The sequence below is a fragment of the Mustelus asterias genome, chromosome 2, assembly GCF_964213995.1.
Source record: "Mustelus asterias chromosome 2, sMusAst1.hap1.1, whole genome shotgun sequence".
Classification (NCBI taxonomy): Eukaryota; Metazoa; Chordata; class Chondrichthyes; order Carcharhiniformes; family Triakidae; genus Mustelus; species Mustelus asterias.
This window is the reverse complement of record NC_135802.1, coordinates 95,979,571-95,993,256: the sequence shown is the minus strand read 5'-3', so window position 1 is coordinate 95,993,256 and position 13,686 is coordinate 95,979,571. Positions and strand designations below refer to the sequence as shown.

Genomic DNA, 13,686 nt, shown 5'->3' with positions numbered 1-13,686 from the left:
AATGAACACCAACAATCCATTTGTCTTCTTAACCATTTGCTGTACCTGCATACTAACTTTATATGACTTATTTACCAGGGCACCCAGATTCCTCTGTACCACCGGGTTCTACAATCTTTCTCCATTTAAACAGTAGACTGCTTTTCTATACTTCCTGCCAAAGCAAAGCAATGGTGAACAGTCACTGCTCCACCTTCTTCCTGAACATCATGAAATTCTCCCAATTTGGATCAAAAGTATTGCAAAAGGAAAACAGACATTCTCTCTCCCAGCCATACCCTCATATCAATATTAAATTTTATGTACGTGTGTGGTACTCTAAAGATAAGCAATTTTTTTTTGAAACAGGATTTGTAACATTAAAATGTCACAATTCCCCGTTATGTCTGTAGCTATCATTTTATCAGAATTTTCTATTTTAAAACTGAGCAACAATAAATTATTTTTGACATACGAACAGGTCAGCAATACCACCAGATGGAGCAGTACAGCTTCCCTATGCTTCAGCATCATATTTCTCAGTCCCTGCTATTGTTATTCCACTTTTCTTTAGAAAGATAATTTTTTGTTCTCTCCCTTCTTACCATCCTAAATCCTAACCTACCCTCAATCCTGCCTTCATTACCTCTAGACAGGACTACACACTCCTGCCTGGACTCCCACATTCTATCCATCGTAAACTTGAGGTCACACTCTGCTACCCATGTCTTGCCTCACACAATGTTCTGTTCCCCTATAACGTTTATCTAGCCAGCAACAAATGTTCCCCTATCCCCTTTATAAATGTTTTAGCATGGCCAATGCACCTAACCAGCACGTCTTTTGGACTGTGGGAGGAAACCGGAGCACCCGGAGGAAAAACCACGCAAACATGGGGAGAACGTGCAAACTCCACACGAACAGAGAGCCAAGCTGGGAATCAAACCCAGGTTCCTGGTGCTGTGAGGCAACAGTGCTAACCACCGTGCCACATGCTGCCACAATGAGAATTCGGGCAGATGTGTTGTCTGCTTGGTGCTAGGGTTCAGGATGTCTGCCCAGGGCTGGGGAGGAACTTGCAGTGGGAGGGGGAGGATCCAGTTGTGGTCCATGTAGGTACTAACAAAATAGGTAGAACTAGGTTCTGCATAAAGAGTATGTGAAGCTAGGGGCTAAATTAAAAAGCAGAACCTCGATAATCTTTGGATTATCAGAGCCACATTCAAATTAGCAAGTTCCAGTTCATGGGGCACTGGCACCAGTACTGGGTAAAGTTGTGGCAGTACTGTTGGAACAGTCTACACCTGAACAATATTGGGACCAGTGATCTTGCAAATCACAATAGGGAAGTAGGGAGAGTTTTAAACTAGATAATCAGGGCAAGGGATTAAATACGGACAGATGTGGCAAAGGTTAGTCATGGCACGAATCAATTCCAGCCTTCCGGACTGCCTGGATCCACTACAGTTTGCCTATCGCCGCAACAGGTCCACAGCAGACACCATCCCCCTGGCCCTGCACTCAACTCTGGAACACCTAGATTACAAAGACACCGATGTCAGACTCCTATTTACTGACTACAACTCAGCCTTCAACACTATTACTCCCATGAAACCCATCTCCAAACTCCGTGGCCTGGGCCTCGGCTCCTCCCTCTGCGACTGGATCCTGAGCTTCCTTTCTCACAGGCCACAATCAGTAAAGATAGGCGACAACACCTCCTCCACGATCATCCTCAACACCGGTGCCTCACAAGGCTGTGTTCTACTATACTCTTTATACACCCATGACTGTGTGGCCAAATTCCCCTCCAAATCGAACTCTGGCAGACACAGGGAAAAGGTGCAAACTCCACAGTCACCCAAGGCTGGAATTGAACTCAGGTCCCTGGCACTGAGGCAGCAGTGCTAACCAGTGTCACCATGCCGTGGTACCTTCTCACCAGTAAGACAATCTTAGTCCTCCTTTAACAACTAAGGTAGAATTTGAAGTTGCTTCATTTTACCTTAAACTAAACAGGCAATCTTATAAACTTGGTATTTGTAACAGCCACCTGGACCCTCCGAGTGTCTTTTACACTGATCTCGGTGTTGGAGACTTGGGTTAGATAGATGCTACTTAACCGGATACGTGCTGGTTAGGTGCACTGACCCGAACATGCGCCAGAATGTGGCAACAAGGGGAACTTCACAGCAACTTCATTGCAGTGTTAATGTAAGCCTTACTTGTAGCTAATAAATAAACTTTACCTTAAAAAGTTTATCATGGAGGATTTTAACCTACATAGGCAGGAATAATCAGATGGGCAAAGGTAGCATAGGTGACAAATTCATCGAATGTTTTTGGGATAATTTCTCAGATCAGCACATTCTAGAACCAGGGAGCAGGCTATATTAGACCTGGGTATGCAATGAGGCAGGATTAATTAAGGAACTCATGGCGAGGTAGCAGTGATGATAATATGATTGAATTTTGCTTCAGTTTGAGGGACAAGAAGAATAGTTCCAAGACGATAATTTAAACTTAAATAAAGGTTAGCAAAAGTTAACTGGCAATTTAGGTTAAAGGATAGGTTTTTTAAAATTCATTCGTGGGATGTGGGTGTTGTTGGCTGAGCCAGCGTCTATTACCCAACCCTAATTGCCTATGAACTGAGTGATTCGCTTGGCCATTTCAGAGGATAGTTAAGAGTCAACCGCATTGCTGTGGGTCTGGAGTCACATGTAGGCCAGACCGGGTAAGGATGGCAGATTTCCTTCCTTAAAAGGACATTAGTGAACTAGGTGGGTTTTTACAACAATCGCCAATGGTTTCATTATTAGACTTCTAATTCCAGGTTTTTACTGAATTCAAATTCCATCTTGCCGTAATGGGATTCGAACCCAGATCCCCAGAGTATTTCCCTGGGTCTCTGCATTACTAGTCCAGTGACAATATCACTGCGCCATTGCCTCCTCTAACATGCATTGAAAGCAGCTCAGAAAAGGTTTACTAGACTACTACTTGGAATGGGCAGGTTGTTTCAAAGAGGAAAGGCTGAACAGGCTAGACCTGCACAGCCAGAGTTTAGAAGAGTAAGAGACGACTTGTTTGAAATATACAAGATCGCAACAAGGTGGATGTGGAAAGGATATTTCCTCTTGTGGGAGAATTTACAATTAGGTGTCACTATTCAAAAATCATCATCCATTTAGAAGAAAAATTAGGATAATTTTTTTCTCTGGATCTCTTCCTCAAAAGGGAAGCAGAGCCTTTGAATATTTTTAAGGTAGAGTTAGATAGATTCTTGATAAGCAAGGGGGTGAAAGGTTATAGACAATAGGTGAGAATGTGGTGTTGAGATTACAATCAGATCAACCATGATCTTATTAAAGGGCAGAACAGGTTCGAGGGGCTGAGTGGCCTACTCCAGCTACACATGTTCGTACGTACTTGCTCAAATGGAGTTACATCTTGATGAGGCGGAATCTGAAGGCCCCAAAGTCTAAATCTGATGGCCAATCCAGGATACTGCAAATCTTCTGGAAGTTCAACAATACATGACTTGTTTAGAGTCTCAGAATTTCCATAATCGACATAAGTCATCAGACACTGAAAGAAAGATAAAATAAGACCATAAGACCATAAGACATAGGAGCAGAAGTAAGGCCATTCGGCCCATCGAGTCCACTCCACCATTCAATCATGGTTGATTTCAACTCCATTTACCCGCTCTCTCCCCATAACCCTTAATTCCTCGAGAAATCAAGAATTTATCAATTTCTGTCTTGAAGACGCTCAACGTCTCGGCCTCCACAGCCCTCTGTGGCAATGAATTCCACAGACCTACCACTCTCTGGCTGAAGAAATTTCTCCTCATCTCTGTTCTAAAGTGACTCCCTTTTATTCTAAGGCTGTGCCCCCGCGTCCTAGTCTCCCCTGTTAATGGAAACAACTTCCCTACGTCCATCCGTAGGGCAAGGCAGTGGACGTGGTATATATGGATTTTAGTAAGGCGTTTGATAAGGTTCACCATGGTAGGCTTCTGCAGAAAATGCAGATGTATGGGATTGGGGGTGATCTAGGAAATTGGATCAGGAATTGGCTAGCGGATAGGAAACAGAGGGTGGTGGTTGATAGTAAATATTCATCATGGAGTGCGGTTACAAGTGGTGTACCTCAGGGATCTGTTTTGGGGCCACTGCTGTTTGTAATATTTATTAATGATCTGGATGAGGATATAGTTGGGTGGATTAGCAAATTTGCTGATGACACCAAAGTCGGTGGTGTGGTAGACAGTGAGGAAGGGTGTCGTAGTTTGCAGGAAGACTTAGACAGGTTGCAAAGTTGGGCCGAGAGGTGGCGGATGGAGTTTAATGCGGAGAAGTGTGAGGTAATTCACTTTGGTAGGAATAACAGATGTGTTGAGTATAGGGCTAACGGGAGGACTTTGAATAGTGTGGAGGAGCAGAGGGATCTAGGTGTATGTGTGCATAGATCCCTGAAAGTTGGGAATCAAGTAGATAAGGTTGTTAAGAAGGCATATGGTGTCTTGGCGTTTATTGGTAGGGGGATTGAATTTAGGAGTCGTAGCGTTATGTTGCAACTGTACACAACTCTGGTGCGGCCGCACTTGGAGTACTGTGTGCAGTTCTGGTCCCCACATTACAGGAAGGATGTGGAGGCTTTGGAGAGGGTGCAGAGGAGGTTTACCAGGATGTTGCCTGGTATGGAGGGGAGATCCTATGAGGAGAGGCTGAGGGATTTGGGATTGTTTTCGCTGGAAAGGCGGCGGCTAAGAGGGGATCTTATTGAAACATATAAGATGATTAGAGGTTTAGATAGGGTGGATAGTGATAGCCTTTTTCCTCTGATGGAGAAATCCAGCACGAGGGGGCATGGCTTTAAATTGAGGGGGGGTAGTTATAGAACCGATGTCAGGGGTAGGTTCTTTACCCAGAGGGTGGTGAGGGATTGGAATGCCCTGCCAGCATCAGTAGTAAATGCGCCTAGTTTGGGGGCGTTTAAGAGATCCGTTGATAGGTTCATGGACGAAAAGAAATTGGTTTAGGTTGGAGGGTCACAGTTTTTTTTTTAACTGGTCGGTGCAACATCGTGGGCCGAAGGGCCTGTTCTGCGCTGTAATGTTCTATGTTCTATGTTCTATCCTATCTAAGCCGTTCATTATCTTGTAAGTTTCTATCAGATCTCCCCTCAACCTCCTAAACTCCAATGAATATAATCCCACGATCCTCAGACGTTCATCGTATGTCAGGCCTACCATTCCTGGGATCATCCGTGTGAATCTCCGCTGGACCCGCTCCAGTGCCAGTATGTCCTTCCTGAGGTGTGGGGCCCATGTGGCGTCTTTTTCAAAATGAAATGATGCACAAATACTTAAAGCAGTTTACTCAGACTCTTTAATGTTTAGATCAAATTAGCCGCTACTGCACAGCTGAATATGCCACAACAAATTGCTGCGTGCCATGAATCTTTTCTCATTGCCCAAATGCCAGTCTTGCTCCATGGCAATAATGTAGGAAGCGTTAGGCCATGGCCTGGGGAAGAAACCAAGGAATCCGAGAATATATGAGGAAGAACTTTTATTCCCATGTTAAAAAAAACTATTTGCCTTGATTCAAGTTGGGTTCATATTGTCCCAGAATCTCACAAAAAGCTGCCCTGCCTGCATGACATGACGGCCCATTTTTAAAGGTTTAATTTCTGACTACTTCACAAAACCAGATTTAAGATACTGGAGTCAATTTTCACTCCATTTGCCTGGTGATAATGACCTTGAGTTGGAGCCGGTGGCCTTATAGCTCAGTTCACACCAATGATGTAGCTGGGACCATTTGAAAAGAGACCTACCTCTTTGGATTTCCAAAGTGCCTGCCTACTTACGACATTTAGGATTCAAGACATTTAGGACAGTGACTACCACCTTATGTAGGGACTGGCCACAAGCTATGCACTACAAGTTTCAACCAGTTCCACATGCAATGGAAAAGTCAAGGCCTAGCAATGGTCAAGTCAAGAGTTATTTTTGGGGGCCTTGAAGGAGAAGTAGCATGTCCCAGGGTGCACAAAAATAATCTGGACCAGTAGCACCCCGGGGTCCTAAGCCTTCATCAACACAACCCTTTGTGGAAGCATTGGGCAAGGGGGGATGGAATTCTCCTAACCTCTTTTAGTGGTGCCTAAATGCCAATCAGTAGATATTGGGTGGGATTCTCTGGCCGTTCACGACAGCGGGATTTTCCCATCCTGCTACAGTGAATGGAGATTTGGCTGAGCACCAAATTCTGCATCCTCTGGCAGCTGCGGCAGGGTGTGAACGGTCAGCAAATTCAGGCCATAGTTTGCTCATATTTATCAAACCCTTCAAAATTTTAAGCCCCCTTATCAGGTCTGTTCTTAACCTCTGCTGTATAATGGCCCAGTTTCTCTTGTCTCTCATTATAACCAATATCTCTCTCATTCCCAGTATCACCTTACTGAATCTGTTCTGCATTTCTGTTAATGTTAGGGCAGTTCCAAAGAAGGATTGGAAAAATAGCTGAAGATTCAAACAGAGAGCTGCAGAGAAGATGCATGAAATGACCCACGAGGGGAGAACATATTCATGGATTTAAAGGGGAAAGTTGGCTGAAGACATTATGGTGGCTTGCAAGGCTCGGGGCTGGGTTTATTTCAGGGTGTGTGATGACAGCAATTTTGATTGGGAAGGCAGTACCGAAGGAAAATGAACCATTAACATTAACTAACATTCAGGCCAATATGAGAACTTGGTAGTCAAGGAATCTGGAGGGAGCCTGGGAATGAGTTGGCTTTGTGAGCAAAGAGCGTGGGAGAAAAAGTGTGAAGGCTTCGAACCACTGTCAAATGTTGCTGAGTATGGATAGTGTGAGGGACACACAACATGATAGCTGGCAGTGGAATAAAGAAGATGGGGTTATTTTTGCACTCCATGGTAATCCTGAAGGAGGACAATTTTGGCAGAAGGAGCAGGTAGCGCATGACCCCATCTGGCGATAAATGGCTAAGCCATTGTGTGACTGATACAATGAAGTCTGTGCGCTTGGCACGATGGAGTGAATATGGGGTCAAAACAGGAGGAATAACTGACACATGAAAGGGTACAGGTTTTCCAGTGGACAGAGGCTTCAAACATGGAAGTTAACAAACATGCACCATACTATGTATAAACAAATAACGTTGGCCATCACTAGCGCTTAAATACTAAATTATGGTGCTTCAAGGAAGATGGGCTAGTAATTCCTTTAACCCGCTGAATGTTCCTGGTACCACTTCATAGGGTTTGGGTGATAGTGTTCAGAAATCCTGGGTTGACTCGTGCACAATTCAGTCAAGTGGATAACTGGGAATCCTGAGACAATCTGATGGTTTACGGTTTTTAGCCTCGTTACAATCAGGAAAAGATGTTTCCAACTGTCGCGGGTGCGGGTACTGGAGATTTTTTTTCCACCCAGGTCTGCAAAATGACTTCTTGAGAATTTTAAAGACTTCATTAAGATCTAAATAATGAAATGAATCTATCAAAGTCACACCTTATTGGTCACTTGATACAACCGCCACCTTACAAAATAAAACCAGCCATGTTGGATGACCAGGTTAAAAACTTCCATTTTTCAAGAGTAACAATATTTCCAAATATCAAATACCTTTTCAGTTGTCATCATTTTTTTCAGCTTGCATCTATACCAACACTGGTCTTCAGAATATAACCCACCATAAATCTATGAATAAAAACATTGATGTTTTTGGTCCCTCTTAAAGAGCTATTACATCATACAAATCGAAACAGAATTCTGTCCAGGACAAGATTCACGTTAGTAGCCAATATCATTAACTTTAAAGGATCCAGTCGGGTTCATAGGTAGTGTGGTTAAATTTAATAAAACAATATCAACTTCAGATAATGTGAGTAAGGTATAAGCTTAGACAAACATTTAGAGAATACTTCATCCCGGGAAGCATTAATCATTTCTGTAAAAGTGGGCACAGATTTGATCTTTATTTCCTACACATTAATTTTTCAGCTGTGAGATTAAAGAGGTGCAAACACGCTTCCTTAAAGAGTTAATTTGAACTTCCAATGAAACAATGCATTCCGAGGAAATCTGCTTTTGAAACCAAGTATATACCTCCACTAATCCAACGCAAGCACATCACAAACTGAAAATCAAATACTAAACTGAGCAGTGGACGAGGGCGGCACGGCAGGAACCATCTCCTTGGAATGCTGAAAGGGGAAGAGGTGTTTGGCAATGGCATCACACTGGAGCCAGCAGAAATGGCAGAGGGTGATCCACTGAACACGGCGGCTGGAAGGTGAGGACAACAGGCTCCCTTCCAAAGTTCTAGGAGACAGGGAACAGGGCAAGAGCAGAATTGCTTGAAATTAATTGGACCTAGCGGAGGGCCCAGTCAACCATGCTGGATGGGAATCCTCGGTTGAGAAAAAAGCAAAATATATCAGGAGCGCTTGTGTGGAAGGTTGCAAACAGATGCGATGGAGTCGGATAAACAGGGGGAATGGAAGAGAGAGTCCTGACAGGAGGCAGAATGTGAGGAAGTCTAGTCAAAGTCACTGTGGGAGTCCAGAAGTTGAGTTGGGAAAGAGTCAGAGATGGACTAAGTGAAGATAAGGGAACAATAAAATTGGAAGGAAAGTCAATTTTCCAGCTCATATTGAGAATTGCACCGATAGTCATCAATGCACCGGAAAGAGAGATGAGGGAGGGGGCCTGCGTAAGGCCAGAACAACAAAATTTCCATATATCCCGCAAAAAAAGGCAGGGCAAATGATTCATCACAGCCATAGTTTGGCCAGGAGTAGGCAGGGTCTGTGGTAAAGACTGCATCTGGGTGGCAGGTTGGAGGAAGCAGGGCAGGTAACTCTTCCAATAAACTTCACTGGAAAGATGGAGGCTGAGGGGAGACCTGATAGAGGTCTACAAGATTATGAGAGGTACAGACAGGGTGGATAGTCAAAGGCTTTTTCCAAGGGTGGAAATGGCAATTACAAGGGGGCAAGTTTAAGGGAGATGTGCAGGGGAAGTTTTTCACCCAGAGAGGAGGTGGTATAAGCAGGCACATTAGCTATATTTAAGAGGCATCTGGATGGGTACATGAATAGGGAGGGAATAGAGGGATATGGACCAAGTAAGGGCAGAAGATTTTTTCTTTAGTTTAGTTAGGGCATCATGATCGGCACAGGCTTGGAGGGCCGAAGGGCCTGTTCCTGTGCTCAACTTTTCTTTTTTGTTCTAAACCATCAATGACACCAATTACCCACACCTTCCCACACCCAAGGGAATCTGGGACTTAGCTAGAAATTATGGCCTTACAGCTTCCAGGAAAAACCCCCAGGATAATACTCTAGGGACCTGGGTTCAAATCCCACAACAGCAAATGGTGGAATTTGAACTCCAGAAAGATCTGGAATTAAAAACTCATTTGACAATGATTTCATGGTCATCATTTAAACCCATCTAGTTCACTAATATTCTTTAGGGGGAAGGAAATCTGCTGTCTTGGCGCAGCCTGGCCTACATGTGACTCCACACCCACAGCAACGTGGTTGACTCTTAACTGTACTCTGAAATGGCCCAGTAAGCCACTCAGTTCAAGGGCAATTAGGGATGGGCAACAAATGCTGGCCTTGCCTGTAACACCCACATCCCATGAAAAAATAAAATTAAAACAGCATTGCTGTCTCCTGGTGTATCTTCACCTCCAAGCGCTACTTTATAACTCAGCTTTTTCAAACATCACACTGCTGCTGATATCTTCCAATCACTGTCCTCTTTCCAGTGACCTTACAATAACACAGGCTCGAATTTGAGAATCTGCTGTCATATTTCATTTAGGCTAAACATGGATTACTTTTGCCTACATATTGGTGGAGTCCTTGAAAACTTTGAGAAGCCTTGATTGAGAATTCCTGCTCCATATTACTCACCATGGGACAGAATTAATGGCTACATTTTAAAATGTGTTGATTAGGAAAAGTCAACCATAGGTTTATTAGAAGGTCGATGAGGGTAATGCTGTTTATGTGGTGTACATGGACTTCCAAAAGGCACTTAATACAGAGTTAAACAACAGACTTGTGAGAATGGAATAAAAGGGACAGGTAGCAACGCAGATACAAAATTGGCTGAGTCATAGGAAGCAGACATTACTGGTCAATGGATATTTTTCAGGCTGGAGGAAGCCTTGTGGTGGTGCTCCCTAGGGATCAATATTGGGACCCTTGCTTTTCTGGATATATATTAATGATCTAGATCTTGATGTGCAGGGGACAATTTCAAAGTTCATGGATGATACTTTTGCAGAAAATACGGACACATAGGATTCAAGGTGATTTAGTGGTTTGGATCAGGAATTGGCTAGCTGGAAGAAAACAGAGGGTGGTGGTTGATGGGAAATATTCATCCTGGAGTTCAGTTACTAGTGGTGTACCGCAAGGATCTGTTTTAGGGCCACTGCTGTTTGTCATTTTTATTAATGACCTGGATGAGGGCGTAGAAGGATGGGTTAGTAAATTTGCAGATGACACTAAAGTTGGTGGAGTTGTAGACAGTGCGGAGGGAAGTGGCAGGTTACAGGGGGACATAGATAAGCTGCAGAGCTGGGCTGAGAGGTGGCAAATAGAGTTTAATGCGGAAAAGTGCAAAGTGATTCACTTTGGAAGGAGTAACAGGAATACAGAGTACTGGGCTAATGGTAAGATACTTGGTAGTGTGGATGAACAGAGGGATCTGGGTGTCCATGTGCATAGATCCCTGAAAGTTGACACCCAGGTTGATAGGGTTGTTAAGAAGGCGTACGGTGTGTTAGCTTTTATTGGTAGAGGGATTGAGTTTCGGAACCAGGAGGTCATGTTGCAACTGTACAAAACTCTGGTGCAGCCGCACTTGTGCGTACAGTTCTGGTCGCCGCATTATAGGAAGGATGTGGAAGCATTGGAAAGGGTGCAGAGGAGATTTACCAGGATGTTGCCTGGTATGGTGGGAAGATCTCATGAGGAAAGGCTGAGGGGCTTGCGGTTGTTTTCGTTAGAGAGAAGGTTAAGAGGTGACTTAATAGAGGCACACAAGATGATCAGAGGATTAGATAGAGTGGATAGTGAGAGCCTTTTTCCTCGGATGGTGATGGCTAACACGAGGGGACATAGCTTTAAATTGAGGGGTGATAGATATAGGACAGATGTTCGAGGTAGGTTCTTTACTCAGAGTAGCAAGGGCGTGGAATGCCCTGCCTGCAGCAGTAGTGGACTCATCAACATTAAGAGCATTCAAATGGTTATTGGATAAACATATGGATGATATTGGAATAGTGTAGGTTAGATGGGCTTTAGATTGGTTTCACTGGTCGGTGCAACATCGAGGGCCGAAGGGCCAGTACTGCGCTGTAATGTTCTATACTAAACTTGCAAGCATTGTAAACTGGGAGGAGGACAGCATAGAACTTCAAAAGGACATAGACAAGTTGGGGGAGTGGGCAGATGGGTGGCAGTTAAAGCTCAGTACAGGGAAGCGAGAGGTGCTTCATTTTGGTAGGAGGAACATGGAGGGACAAGATAAAATAAGGGGTACAATTCTCAAGGGTGTGGAGAAGCAGAGGGACTTGGGTGTATATGTGCATAAAGCATTGAAGGTGGCAGGACAGAAAGAGAGCGCAGTTAATGAAGCATTCAGTATTCAAGGCTTTTTTAATAAGGGCGTGAAGTACCAGAGCAAGGACTTGTATAGGATTGTTAGACCTCAGCTGGACTAGCGTGTAGTTCTGGGCACCACATTTTAGGAAGGATGTGAACATATTAGAGAGCGCGTAGGAGAGGTTTACAAAAATGGTTCCAGGGTTGAGAAACTTCAGTTTATGAAGATAGATTGGAGAAGTTGGGACCGTTATCCTTGTAGAGGAGAAGGTTAAGATGAAATTTGATAGAGGTGCTCAAAATCCTGGGGAAAGAGTAGATAGGGAGAAACTGTTCCCAATCATAAAATGCTCAAGAACAAGAGAGCACAGAGTGATATGTAAAAGAAGCAAGTGGTGCAGGTCTGGAACACACTTCATGGAAGTGTGGTTTAGGCAGATTCCATTGAGGCATTCAAGAGGACATGAGATGTTTATGTGCAAAATTGTGGAAAAAAGGCAAGCACATTGAGACTGGTGCCGACATGATGGGCTGAATGGCCACCTTCTGCACAGTAACTATTTTGTGATCAAAAAATACAGTGCTCCAGGATAAGCATAGCCAAGTTTTAACCAAGGACAATACAGTTTGTTTTGTATTTGATGATCCTAGTAATACACCTTTCTTGGTGTAATAAATCTTCAGAAGTTCATATGCTATGAAATTTAGGTATTTTTCCTCATTAAAAGTCCTTAAGATTATCACCCTGCATAGTGCATGGGAATAATGTTCTATATTATTCCCATGCACTAATCTTTGTATAGTCTGCAAATTTGCTAACTGTTTTCATGACAATTTCATCCAAATCACTGACAATGAAGAGCAAAGGTTTTAACACTGATCCACAAGCAACCAGTAGCCGGTGCAGAACAAAGGCCATTAATAGCAATTGTTTGCCGAGATCAATAAGCACACACTAACTCAGAAACCTGTGCTATATTTATAATAAAATGAAGCAGATTCAGTGCCATGTTGCTGCACCTTCGTGAGCTAAGCTTTGTGCTTTCCTCACCTGGATCATCCTATTATAAAGTATAGGGAAGGGGAATGAGTTCATAAACAGCCTTTAGCTGCTCCTTCATTCGATTCATTTTAATTAGTAAAATACCTTCTCAGGAGCAGGATCTCCAAATACTTCGGCACCAAACGGGCAAATTTCTGTCAAAGTAGCCGATATCTTAAGGAGGTCTTCAATTAATTCAATAGTCTGGGTGTGAAGCATACACAGGATTTAAATTTAAACAATATTTTAACAGTTTGGAATTCAGGTTGAAGGCCGCACTGTGCAGGAGATTCAAATATAGAACTCAATATGTAATAAAGAGGTTGAAAACTACATCACTCAAAATACTTCTCACCAGCTAACATCTACTATTTCGAAGATAACCTCCATACCCATAGTCATGTCCAGTACTAAGATGACTCGAGGCCGAATGATATAAATTTCTTCCTTTCTCTGCCCGCAATAGGCAGCTGAGGATTTTTTTCATTGAGAAATGCATCCCAATTTGCTGCATTTACAGCTGCTGCCATTTTTACACCACCAGTTTGTGTGTTGTGTCATGTCCATCTTGGATAAGTGAGGCTTTACATTATAATATTTAAATCAGATACCCAGTGCAATTGCAAATCTGACTTCAATATAAAGATTGCTGGCCAGGTACCTCAGGGCTCAAAATTTCAGCAGCTAAATGGAGATTAAATGAATACAGAGGGCCCAGGCTTTTTGGAGCATAACTTGTGAGCCAGGAAAGTACAAGAGAGTGTTCCCCCAACCATGACCTCTGCCAGCTGCCACAGTCTGCTGACACCTCAACTTTCCCACAGCCCTTACTCTCCCTTCTAATAGTCAGATTCTCTCCCCCCCCCCCCCACTTGGTCGATCTCTCCCTCCCAATTTGACATGCACCCACATCCTCCATCAACATCCAATCTTTCCTGATATTCAGAAACATTTCCAACATTCCCCAGCTGTGACCTTATACCACTGGATTTCCCAC

General features: G+C 43.5%; 1 protein-coding gene across 1 annotated transcript in view; it reads right to left on the bottom strand.

The window, feature by feature from the left end:
- Positions 1-13,686, bottom strand: part of stk31 (serine/threonine kinase 31) — a 96,298-nt gene that overhangs the window by 70,407 nt on the left and 12,205 nt on the right. The window contains exons 3-5 of the mRNA XM_078228318.1: positions 12,795-12,893; positions 7,644-7,718; positions 3,412-3,570 (exon numbers count right to left, since the gene is read on the bottom strand). Of these exons, the coding sequence (XP_078084444.1) occupies positions 3,412-3,570; positions 7,644-7,718; positions 12,795-12,893 (333 nt within the window). The remainder of the gene's footprint in view (positions 1-3,411; positions 3,571-7,643; positions 7,719-12,794; positions 12,894-13,686) is intronic.